At 41.3% G+C, this 12,333-nt stretch overlaps 1 protein-coding gene across 1 annotated transcript in view; it reads right to left on the bottom strand.

The window, feature by feature from the left end:
• The window catches only part of Dnah9 (dynein axonemal heavy chain 9), a 362,388-nt gene that overhangs the window by 112,051 nt on the left and 238,004 nt on the right, over positions 1-12,333 (bottom strand). Inside the window, exon 49 of the mRNA XM_087910517.1 lies at positions 10,560-10,820. Coding sequence (XP_087766643.1) covers positions 10,560-10,820 — 261 coding nt within the window. The remainder of the gene's footprint in view (positions 1-10,559; positions 10,821-12,333) is intronic.

Below are 12,333 nucleotides of genomic sequence, written 5' to 3'. Positions count from 1 at the left end.
AGATAAATTCTTAGGCAAAAATCCAACATGCCTTCATTATAAAAGGCCTAGGGAATGCAGTGCTACAGAGAAAATAACACAATACAATACATGCTATATATAAGACATTCACAGTCAACATTATCCTAATTGAGGAAAATTTTGAAGCAATCCCACTGAAGTCAGGAATTATACAGGGATGCCCACTAACCCTATTCCTTTTCAACACTGAATTAGAAGTAATAGCTAGAGCAATAAGGCAAGAGAAGGAAATTAAAGGGATACAAATAGGGTAAGAAGCTTATTTGCAGATGATATATTTCCCCAAACACACAGCCTAGAGCTGTTGCCCTTGGTTGTCCCCCACCCAGAGGTGGAAGATAAGTACCTATTGTTAAAGACATCATTTACTTCAGAAAAACAGGCCCAAAGACCTTTGAGTTGTGAATGACCTGAACACCTCCTCCCTGAGGACTCAATTTTTATGGCACCAGAAAGCACCATGAAAGCTTCCAAAGGAGAAAGGTCACCAATAGTCCTACTTAGCTATGATGTCCATGAACCACATCAATAACCAGCATGGCATGATAACCCCAAGAGTGCAGTAGTGGCATGCGTACTTTGGCAGTAACCAACAGCTCTCTATTCAGACTTCACACTCAGTAAGCAAGAAAGAAACCATGTCTGGTACCGAAAACCTAGCTAACTCCTCAGTGCTAGTGAAGTCTTGGTTATCAGAGGAGAATCTACAACCACTAATTTACTAAACCAGCATAATCTCTAACAATCCATAAGCATTTGTCCTTAGACAAAAAGATAAACGTAGTCTTTACCCCTCATCCAGGAAATCTCTTTGAAACAGATGGAGACCACTATAGAAAATCACAACCAATCACAAAGCAGAGTTGTGAAGCCCAGTCCTAATGGAAACATCTACAAAACACTTCTGCACCTACAGCCCAGGGAACATTGTGTAAGAGGGGGGCAGAATGATTCTAAGAGCCAGAGGATCAGGGAGTTTGCTATGAGATTGTGTCTCCTAGTAACATCAGAAGCCATACCCAGAAAGCCTCACCAACATGACCACCCAAATGTGAACGAACAAGGTCTACACTAATATAGACATGGCAAAGTGAATGGGGAAAAGCCCACAATGCCTTAACCTTTCACAAAGAACAATAGGCGACCGAGTAAAGCTAAGAGCAGGAAAGATAGTCTTCTCTAGGGAAGAACACAACAATTTATTGTCCAGTACCAAATGATCAATCTTGAAAACATACAAGTTACATTACAAGGACTCATGGACTCAACAGGTTATCACTTGGAATATACATGTATATGGGTACACACACGCACACACACATACACACACACACATATATATATGTACGTATAAGAAAATACATATATGCATTCATTAACAATTAGTGCAAAAGAGACCATGAATTTGAGGGAGAACATGGAGGGGAATATGGGAGAGTTTGGAAGGAGGAGATGGAAAAAAAGAAATATTGTAATTATATTGTCATCTCAAAACTAAAATTTAAAAAAGAAAAAGGGTCAAAACTCTGACTAGCAAATGGAGAAGAAAATCTAAAAATGTGAATATATGCCATGAATCATAAGTGAAACTGTTTCAAATTGAAAGTAAATTTTTACTCATTTCTTTGAGATAACTAAAGTCTCTGAAAATATCCAAGGGCAGCAAAGAAGTAGGGAAAATCTGTATTTCTAAGTATTGACAAGAGCAGCCATCTTGAACAGAAATCAGGCAGTGTTTATTTAAAAGAACATGTTGAGTCTCTTATTTCTTCTGCAACTCAGTGATTTCAAAATATTTGGTTTGTTATTTTACAGTTCTGGAAGCACAACACGAAAAGGAGATGCTGGAAGGGCTGGCTCCTTCTGCAGCTGCAAAAGCACACACTCCGTGCCTCTTTGAGCTCCTCCATTGTCCTTGGTCCCCCACACACGGCCTGCATCGCACCATAGTTCCCCACTTCTTCCATCACGTACCACTTTCTCCCTTTGGCCTTCCCTATCTCCCACTTCTGCAGATTTCCATGATTATGTGCAGAGCCCACCAGGACAAGCCAGGAGCATCTCCTGTTCCAGGGTTCTTCACTTTATTGTATCTCCAGAATCACTCTTTCTGTATGCAGTGACGTTTCATATGTCCCAGAGATTACAGTTTGGATATCTTTTGGAAAGAACACTATTCAGACTGTTACATCGTTCAACCAAAGAACTGTACTTATTTGACCCCCAAAAGACTTGTCATTTAAAATATAATGTATAAGAACATTTTCATTACAGAAAACAAACAAATAAACCCTAGGTGCTCAATGCTAGATGAACCAATAAAATACAGAGCAAGTCAAACATGGGATACTGTAATGTACTAAACGAAGTTTCAAGACAGGCACCCACATTAAATCATCTTGAGAGGCGGAACATAAGATTCTACATACAGGTGAGATCACAGATCACTTTTCTTTGCCAATGTCACTTGGCATATGTGAAATCGATGTTTAATCCCTTTACCTGCTGATAGACAAAGGTTGTTTCCATCTCAGAAGGGAAATCACTTCTTTTTTCAGTTGCTTTATTTTTTGGGGGATCCATGTACATTACCTTCCAGTTAGATTACCATCAGAGTATAAACGATCCCTTTTCTCTTTAACCAAGAAAGCTTAGGTCTTCTCTCTCTCTCTCTCTCTCTCTCTCTCTCTCTCTCTCTCTCTGTCTTTCCTTCATATGGAATTTACAAAGAAAGTAGGTTAGGTTTAGGTTTAGGTGTTCTTAACACCTGCATTCACTGTGATAGTTTTATATCAACTTGACACAAACTAGAGTCATTTGGAAAAAGGGACACCCAAGTGAGAAAGTTCCTCTGTAAGCTGGTCTATGGGCAAGTTAGTAGTGCATTTTCTTAGTTACTGGTGGTTGTGGGAGGGCCCAGCTATGGTAGGTGGTGTTACCACTGACATGAGGTGCTGGGTGTCATAAGAAAGGAGCTGAGCAAGGCATGAGTGAGCAAGTGGGTGGCAGCGCTCCTCACGGTCTCTGTATTAGTTCTTGCCTTGAGTTCCTGCCCTTATTCCTCTCAGAGATGGAGTGTGATTTTGGAAACCTAAGGTGCAATTCCTACCTTTTCCTCCACCACTACAAGTTGCTTTGGATTATGTTTGTCACAGTGATGGGGAAGCTCAACCAATCATATCATGTTAGGGTGTGGCCACCTGGAGCCCGAGGTAGAAAAACCGGTGTAAGTAGGTGTGTGTGCGCGCTCTCTCTATGCGGTGCTTGCGGGACCACTTTGGACTTCGGACCTTCCACTCTGGTTGTGTGAGTTCCCCCTTTTTCAAGTATTAAATTATATTTGTTGTTCTTGAGCTGGCCTGGTTATTTATTGTGCCGACCAAATACGCCAACACTTACATCACAGCAATAGAAACCCCAACTAACAGAGATGGTTAGTGTTAAACTATCAGCCTGACAGAATCTAGCAGCACCCGGGAGGTGGGCCTCTGGGCACACCTGTGAAGAATTATCTAGATTATATTAACACGATATGGAAAGACCCATCACACTTGTGATTTTCCAAGCACATTACCCAGGCACAGGATTCAGGACTGTGCTAAATAGAGAAAGCAAGCTAGAAGCACCAAGCACTCATTCCTTGCGCTCTGCCATCTTGACTATAAGAGCCTTGTGACCAGCCATCTCCAGCTCCTGCCTCTGTGGCATCTGCTTTGATGGACTGTCACATGGGACTGTGAGCTAAAGGAAGCCCCCTTGCCCTTAACTTGCTTTTCTCAGGCTTTTCATCATAGCAATAGGAGAATAAAATGAAGACACAAGCCGCCCTAGAAGGATGTGAAACGATGGCTTTGCTGGTTTTCATGATTATTTCATTATAGCCATTGAAACATCATATTGCATAGCTCAGACATATACAATCAAAAGAGAAATCAAGTTACTAGCCTTGACTTGCATTCATGTTTATACACTTCTCGTTCTTCTTCGTTTTATAGCTTTAATTGGGATGGAACTTTCATGTAACCCTGACCTTGAATTTTCATCAGTCTTCCTGCTTCTGCTTCCTGTGTGTTGGGATTATAGGCGTGTACTAAAGCTAGCCAAAATATAATATATATAAATATAATATATATATAATATAATATATATATAATATAATATATATATATAATATAATATATAATATATTTCTGTGTTTTCAGAAATATGAATGCACAAAGAATTGCTAGGGTGGAGATTCCTGAATTGTTACAGGGGGTCCTCTTAGGGGAAAGCTGTGGCTAGAGGGGAAATGAGAAGGACTTTATATTTGACCCTGTATGTGCCCTGCCATTTGAATTATTTAGTGATAGAAAGCCACTGAATATTATATGTGTAATAAAAATAAATTCATTGTAAAAATGCATGGGAAATAGAAAATTACACGTAACTTCATGGAGGGGAAAAGGCCATGGCATTAAAAGATAAAATACTCCTAAACTAAGGCAGGGAAAGTTACACTGGATTTATTTCATCTGAGTAATAAAAGCAAAATAAAACTGCCATGATGGAGACAGATTACGCAGTTACTGCCGAGCTCTGATTTACAGGTATTCTTTATGCGTTGGCTAAAGATTTATTTTTAACTTTAAGAATAATGAACAAACAGGGAAATGGTTTTTAAGCACCAGAGTCCTGGGAATGCCAAAGGGTTTGGGGATAATATCCAGGAGTCCTCCAGATCATGAAGCAGGGTTTGTTTTAGTTAAAAACTATATATGGACCACCTTGGTCCACCTTACTCTGTCAAAATAAACAAACAAACAAACACACACACAGGCAAACAGTCATTTGACCCTTGCCACCTGCAGAGGGTAAACACTCTTTGGAGGTAAATCTTAGTGTAAGTGTTATTTGGCTCACTTTTTACCCCACCCCCACATCAGACCCGCCTACATCTATCCCTACAGCTCACTCACACCATACCCCTCATGCATCTGTAGTTTTACAAACATCTTTCCTAACTGGGTTATCCCTTTCTACCACTGATTCTATTCTAATAGTATTTGCCCAACGGGCTTTGTTTTTCACTTCCTAACCAATCAGAGGTCAGGACAGAGGCGAGCCTAGTGAGCCCCTCTTCCCCGACTGTTGTCCCAGAGGCCACCGCACGTACTTTACCTCATCATCACTTAGATACTCCATGTCTTATCAACAAAGAGCATGTCCATACATCTATTTTTTTCAAACATTAATTTTGATTGTTTTATTACTTTTAGTGACTTTTCTAAATGATGACATAAAAATTTTCAGTTAGCATTTATGTGTCTATAATTATTAACATTGCTTTGGATTATATGTTTTCATGTATACTTTGATTTTCTAAAATTGGTATTTTTACTTGTTAAGGTAATTTGAGAGCAGAGGAGCAGAAGATCAGGAAATGAACCTTCTACACAGCTCTTGGCTGTGGCTAGAATAATGGAGGCACAGAGAGAGGGAGGGGGAGAGAGATAGAGATAGAGATATATATATAGATAGATAGATAGATAGAGAGAGAGAGAGAGAGAGAGAGAGAATGAGCAGAGGAGAACAGCAAAAGAAGACACAATAATCGGTGTGATAGGAGAGGCATCATAGGAGAAATTTCTTAGTGCCTTGCAGTCACAATGACCTCTTTGGACTATATTTTGACATAAAAGGAAATTAATGGAGGATCATACTCCTGCTGTAAAAAGACTACTTATATAAACAATCATATTCCCCAAAGTTTGATAAGCTAGGACAAATTGACAAATTTTTACATAAAAAAATGTGTCATGAAGAAATAGAGTGTCTGAGTAATGATTGAGGAGATTGAATTAGTTCTAAAAATCCTCTATCAAATAAATGCCCAAGACCAAGACCTGGTGGGCTCAGTGATGAATTTCACACAACCTTTAAAGATGGCTCAACAACATACTGTAAACTTTTCTTAAAAGGCAAAACCCTAACCCAAACTCCAGAAACCCTCAAAGCCACAGAGGAAGAAATACACTTAGATTCCCTTATGGAGACAGCATTGCCCTGATACTAAAGGCAGAAAGGACTTCACAAGAAAACTACCGGCTAATAGCCCAAGATCTTTGATGAACAAAGACAAAAAGGTCCTCAACAAGATGATAGCAAGGTTCACCAATATCAAATGGGACTTATTCCTGGAATGCAAGGATGGTTTAATAGTTCTAACAGATTAAAGGACTGAGAGTCTTTTCTTAGATGTAGAAAAGCATTAACAATGTTCAAGTGTTTTAGGACAGAAACACCTAACGAATTAGGTATAGAAGGGATGCACATCAGCCCACCATGATAACAAGAAGGAATGTGTGCGCTTCCTAGAAAGAAAGTTTACATATACATTATGTGCAATGGTGAAAAACTGAAATCCTTCCTCCTAAGGTCTGGAAGATGAAAATGATGCCCAACCTTACCACTTTCATTCAACACACGAATTCAAATCCTTGTAAGAAGAACAAAGTAACAAAGAAAGGAAAGGCATCCAAGTAGGAAAGGAAGCAGTGAACTGTTGCTGTTTGCTGACAACGCAATACCATATATAGAATTTAAACAATCCACTGATCAACGGCTGAGACTGATACAAGTCCAGTAACGTTGTAGGAGATGAGAAGTCTGCACAAAATTTAGCAGCATCTCTCCACACTGACAATGGCTGTTCCAAAAAGGAAACCAAGAGAATAGTCCTACCTCAGTTACTGTTCTAGTGCTGGGACGAGACACTATAACCAAGGCAACTTATAGAAGAAAGCATTTGATTGGGACTTGACTACAGTCTCAGAGGGTTAGTTTATTATAATCATGGTGGGGATCCTGGCAGCAGGCGGGCACAGTGTTGAAGTAGCTGAGAACTACATCCTGATGTACAAGTAGCAGGCACACACACACACACACACACACACACACACACACACACACACACACACACGAGGCCTGTTGTGAGCTTTTGAAACCTCAAAGCCCACTCCCAGAGACACATCTATTCTAACAAGGCTACACCTCATTCTTCCCAAACAGTTCCTCTAACTGGGGAACAAACATTTGAGCATATGAGCCTATGGGGACCTTTCTCATTGAAACCACCACAAATCTACTTAGAATAGACACACAGAACACTTGGGAATAAATTGAACCAAGGAGGCAAGTGAGCAGAACACTGGAGACCATAGAACAATCACAGATAGTGAAGGCACAGGAAGTGGAAGGATATTATGTGATCTTGGGTTAGAAAAGCTTAGCATTTAAAAATGTCCATGCTACTCAGAGTGATCTACAGATTTAGGGAAATCCCTTTCAAAATTCAAATGCAATTTTCAGAGATAAAGAAAATCGGAACCTAAAGTACCCATGGAATCACAGACATAACAAAATCACAAACCTCAAAAGAGTAAAACTGGAGGTATCAAAATGCCTGAGTTTAAAGTATACTATAAAGTGATATTAATTAAAACCACACGAGACTGTCATTATGGAAAACAACACAGAGATATCTCAGGAAAACCCCGACAGCCACGGAATGATCCAAGAATCCATTTGTGTGTATCTACCTTAATGTTCTCCTATTAGTACATCAAAGACATGCCTGAGCCACCATGTTCACTGCTGTGCCATTCACAGTGGCCACAGTTGGAAAAACCTCAAACCTCAAGGTCCACCAGCAGATGGAGTGGATAATACGAAAATCTCTCGTCTGCAAGAAGGCGAATGTAACTGGAAAATATCATGCTACATGGAATAAACCAAAGACAGGCAAACATCACATGATATTACGTGTAGAATCTTAAACAATTAAGCTTACAAAAGTAGAGAATATAGCAGTGGCTGCCAGAAATTAGATGGATAAGGATAGTAGGTATGGAGGGCTTAAATGTCAAAGCATCAGCATTTGGAGATGTATTGCAGTGTGGTAAATATATAGTTAATAGTCAAGGGCTATATGCTTTTGAAGCATGAACGGAATAAATTTCAAATCTTATTAACACAAAATTGTTAAATATCGAGCAATATAATAATTAGCTTAATTTAATAATTATTAAATAATTTAATAAATTAATAAATACATATGGAAATATGTATACATGGAGTATATATATATATCCCCACGAGCACACACACCCTTATAATTTGTCAGTGTTTAATAAATGGGAGAGAAGATCCCAGGATGCTATGAGGCTCCACTGGGGCAAAAGAGAATAGAGCACCAGAAGATGAGTGTGCTCTCATCAAACAGGTGCAGGAGAGGTTATTCAAGCCTTTGAATCCTGTATAGATAGCTAGACAGAGGAAGTAACCTGTCATGCTGTCTGCAGCAGGCAGTGATTAAACACACATTTCACCTCCTTTGTGGCAGAGGAATCCAGGATGACTTGAGCCTATCACTTCTTAAGTTATTGACTTATATTCTGTATTTATTTCTATCTACCAATCTGTCAAGTAAACAACCAACCAGAGAGTTTATGGGTGTTCGCTTCATTCTGGTTTTATGAAAATCAAAATGATTATGCTGACTATGACAATATTGACAGCAACCCAGTTTTTCTTAGTGACTGTTATTGATTACCCAGCTTTCACACATTACCCCACTCCGTCATTTTAACAATAGGGGGACTTTATAGCATCATAGCTTCCTCTGAGTAAACGAGAAGGCAGAGCTTCAGCAAAGATAGATGGCTGTGAAGGTGGCACAGTAAATATACTAAATTTGCTCCAGACCATCTTAGGAAATGGAATCCCTGCGTCAAAAGATCTTAAGAAAGAGTTTAATTTTCTTAGTAAGAAGTTAGCAGGACCAGGGCTATACAGATATTCCTTTGTGTGTGTAAGCTAGAAATCAGAAGGGAGGGAGGAAGGGAAAGAGGGAGGGAGGAAGGAAGGGAAGAAGGGAGGGAGGGAGGGAGAGAGAGAGAGAGAAAGAGAGAGAGAGAGAGTTTTGTTTTGAAATCTAGCATGGTTTAGGTGGAATAAAATGAGGTGTGGGGGCATGTGGTGGTGTTGGATGCCATCTTATCACAGGCTTGAAGACTGGCATGGGTGATGTAATTAGGGAGACGCCTGCCACAGCAGGCCTGATGCACAGCCGGTCTCACAGAGACTGTGTCTGTGCACAACAAGCGTGTACAGGTTCAAACACACAAAATACCAGCACTGGGAAGAGAAGTGAACATGGTGACCCACTCCTGACCAAGAAGCTATTTGCAATTGAATTCACATCTGCTGGGAAAGGGAAAATCAGATTTCTACCAGGGAGTGACACTGGGTATATGAGCCACATCCCAGGGCAGGTCCTGTGCCCAGGAGGAGTTGGCCAGCACAAAAGGGACTCCATATTTTCTTTGTGTGTGTACTTTTTTTTCTTATTGAGTTTTTGTTTATGTTGAGAAGGAGAAAAAGAACACAAAGTTGGGTGACTCGGGATGTGGGGATATCAGAAAGGAATTGGGGAAGAAGAAAGAATATGATCAAAATATATTGTATGGAAAATTTTAAATAAAAAAATCAGGAAAAGAAATCCAACTTATTTGGAGATGACACAGAGACATGGGTGTCTCCAGTAGATGGGAAGCAAGCAAGACCCTTACAGGGCGGAGCTGCTAAATGTTTCTTAGATCTGCTGTCAGATGCTCATTTGTAGGGAGAAATGAATTGCTATTCCCCCAGAAAGGTCAGGAGGAAGCAAGCACGGGGGAGAGGTCCCAAGGACTTGAGCAGCATCCCCAGGAACCACCCTGGGCATCTGAATGGACGGGTCAGCTCCTAGCCCTCCTCTGGTGTCACCGCATACCATTGGGTCTGAGCACCCACTTCTTTCCTTCTTCCTTTGCGTCTCAACCATGGTTATCAAGTGGGAAAGCTAATTGTGGAAAATAAGAAAGGAGAACCAGAAAGTCATGTGCCTGCCTCACCCACAGAGCAAATATAAAGAGATTTGACGAATACATCTCCAAGTCATACTTTTCTACCAAATGTGAGTTAAACTTAGTTTGATGCACAATTATACAGTTGCCACTTAGTTGAAAGTGTATCGATTTTGGTTTTGTGGTTTATTTTTTTTTTTAAATATAGTTTGGAACCAGCACCTTATTTAAGCCCCAGATCTTAAATATTTAAGTTCTTACCAATCCGTGTAGGTAGGTAACTGGTGGGGAATCTGACCCTAACTTATGTAACAGACAAACCTCCGGGATTGAGTTCTGAAGATACAAATTCAGACTCCCACCTCTCAAAATTTGTGACTCTCGGCATATAAAGCTCCTCCCTAGATCTTGATTTCCTCATCTGTGAAGTGGCGAGGCAGGGCTAATTGATCCTCCGTGTTCTTTTAGGTTGTTTCTAAGATTCACAATTTTGGGATGTCATCGCTCATCCTTGGGCTCCACCATGCAGTCAATTTAAACTGATGTTTATGTACAGCTATGGCCGCTGGGGCCCCACCCTCGGCCCTCCCAGTTCTGCCCTGTATCAAGTGTTAGGTGCAGAAGGCAGACAAGCCCACGTGACTGTCCTACCTTGTTGAGGGTGTTGAGGGCAGCCTGGGCTGCCGCGAGGGCCGGCTCGGCTTTGGCCAGGTCCTCCTCACAGTCCCTCTGCTTCTGCTGCACCTCCAGCATGATCAGGGCCACCTTCTGCTCCTCCTCGTCGGCGATGGCTTTCTCCCTGCTCACCTTGGCGGTCTCCACACCCACCACCTGGATCAGCTTGTCAGCATCTTCATTCTTCTGCTTCAGCTCCACCTCCTGGGTGGCCAGCTTGGCTTTCAGATCGTCCACCTGCGCCAGAGAACACAGGGCCCATCAGGAGCAGATCAGGGAGTCTTTGGTGCTCGTGGCTCCATGCACCGAAGGCTGCAGAACAGAACCAACCGAGAGCCCACTCATATCCAGAGGTGGGAGGCTGCATTCTCAAGCAGAACCAAACTCCCTGAACTGAGAAAAAAAAAAAAAAAGCAAGCAAGACACCCTTCAGTATGGTGGACTTGCCTGAAATCCACATGCCTAGAATCTTTTCCTTGATGCCCAGATGATGTGGGGTGCTTCTTACTGAATTAGTGCTTGTGTCCTTTAAAACTCCATGGGCCTACATCCATGTTTGCTGCTTGAACTATTTCTAATAACCGGGAAATGGAGCCAGCCTAGGCGTCCATCAACTGATGAATATAGTACGGATACACATACGGAATTTTATTGCACCATAAAGAAAAGAAAAATGACATTTGCAGAAAATTTGATGAAACTGGAAATAACTGTGTTAAGCAAAACAAGTCAGAGTCGAAAGAACAACTACGACATGTTTTATCTGTAGCTCTGAGATTACAAATCTCTCTCTCTCTCTCTCTCTCTCTCTCTCTCTCTCTGGGATTTTGAGAAGGGAGGAAAAGATCTTAAGGGAGATGGAAGCAAAGAGTAATGGAATAAAGAGCAGGAGCCGAAACTAGAAGAAGAAATCAACTAATTGGGGTGGGAAGGGAGGGAGGTAGTATCTTAGTATCCTAGTATGTTTCTCTGTTCCCATGATAAAATATCCACTAAAAGCAAGCTGAGGAAGAAAGGATTTGTCTTACGGGTTACTGTCCTTTAGAATGGTTCCAGGCCAGGAGCTCAAGGTAGGAACTGAAACACAGGCCACCGAGGACATTGCTTGCTTTTCAGGGCTCATGCTCAGCTACTTTTCTTAGACCCACCCACAATGGGCTGGGCCCTGATCCTTCAGTTAACGGCTAAGAAAATGCTCCACAGACAAGTCCACAACTCCTCAATTGAGGTTCCCTCTTCCCAGGGGTCTCTAATGTGTGTTAAGTTGACAAAAAGTAACTAGCACAATGGCAATGGCGGAGGAGAAGAAGAAAAACACGTAGTGACACACGTGAGGAGAACATGATGAAACTCATTTTTTTACCATGTAAATCTAAAAATATTATTGTTATTATTAATAAAGCCCTCTATGTGCCTAACATCATACTTTCCTGTGAGGGCTCCTTAGCAAGGATCCGTAGTCATGTAATTAAAGTTATATGTTGCCAAATGTGCTGAGGATTCACAAGAGGGGATCTTTATTCTGCAGCCAGACAGTGTCCAGGCCTTGCATACAAACAAGGACAAACCTGACCCATGACCTCCAGCAACTGTCCAGGGAGCTGATGCCTTCCCTTCAAGAGAAATGAGAACAGAGAGCTGTAACCAGCTATGCTCTCTCCCTCCAGTCCTAGAACAGATTTGAAGGGTGCCCCCGTGAAACTGCCTGATGACTGCCTCAGGAAGCCAGCTTGCCTCAAGGCAGAGATGT

The sequence above is a fragment of the Myodes glareolus genome, chromosome 9, assembly GCF_982192425.1.
Source record: "Myodes glareolus chromosome 9, mMyoGla1.1, whole genome shotgun sequence".
Taxonomy (NCBI): Eukaryota; Metazoa; Chordata; class Mammalia; order Rodentia; family Cricetidae; genus Myodes; species Myodes glareolus.
Note: the sequence above shows the minus strand (reverse complement) of the source record. Positions and strands in the feature narration are given on the sequence as shown.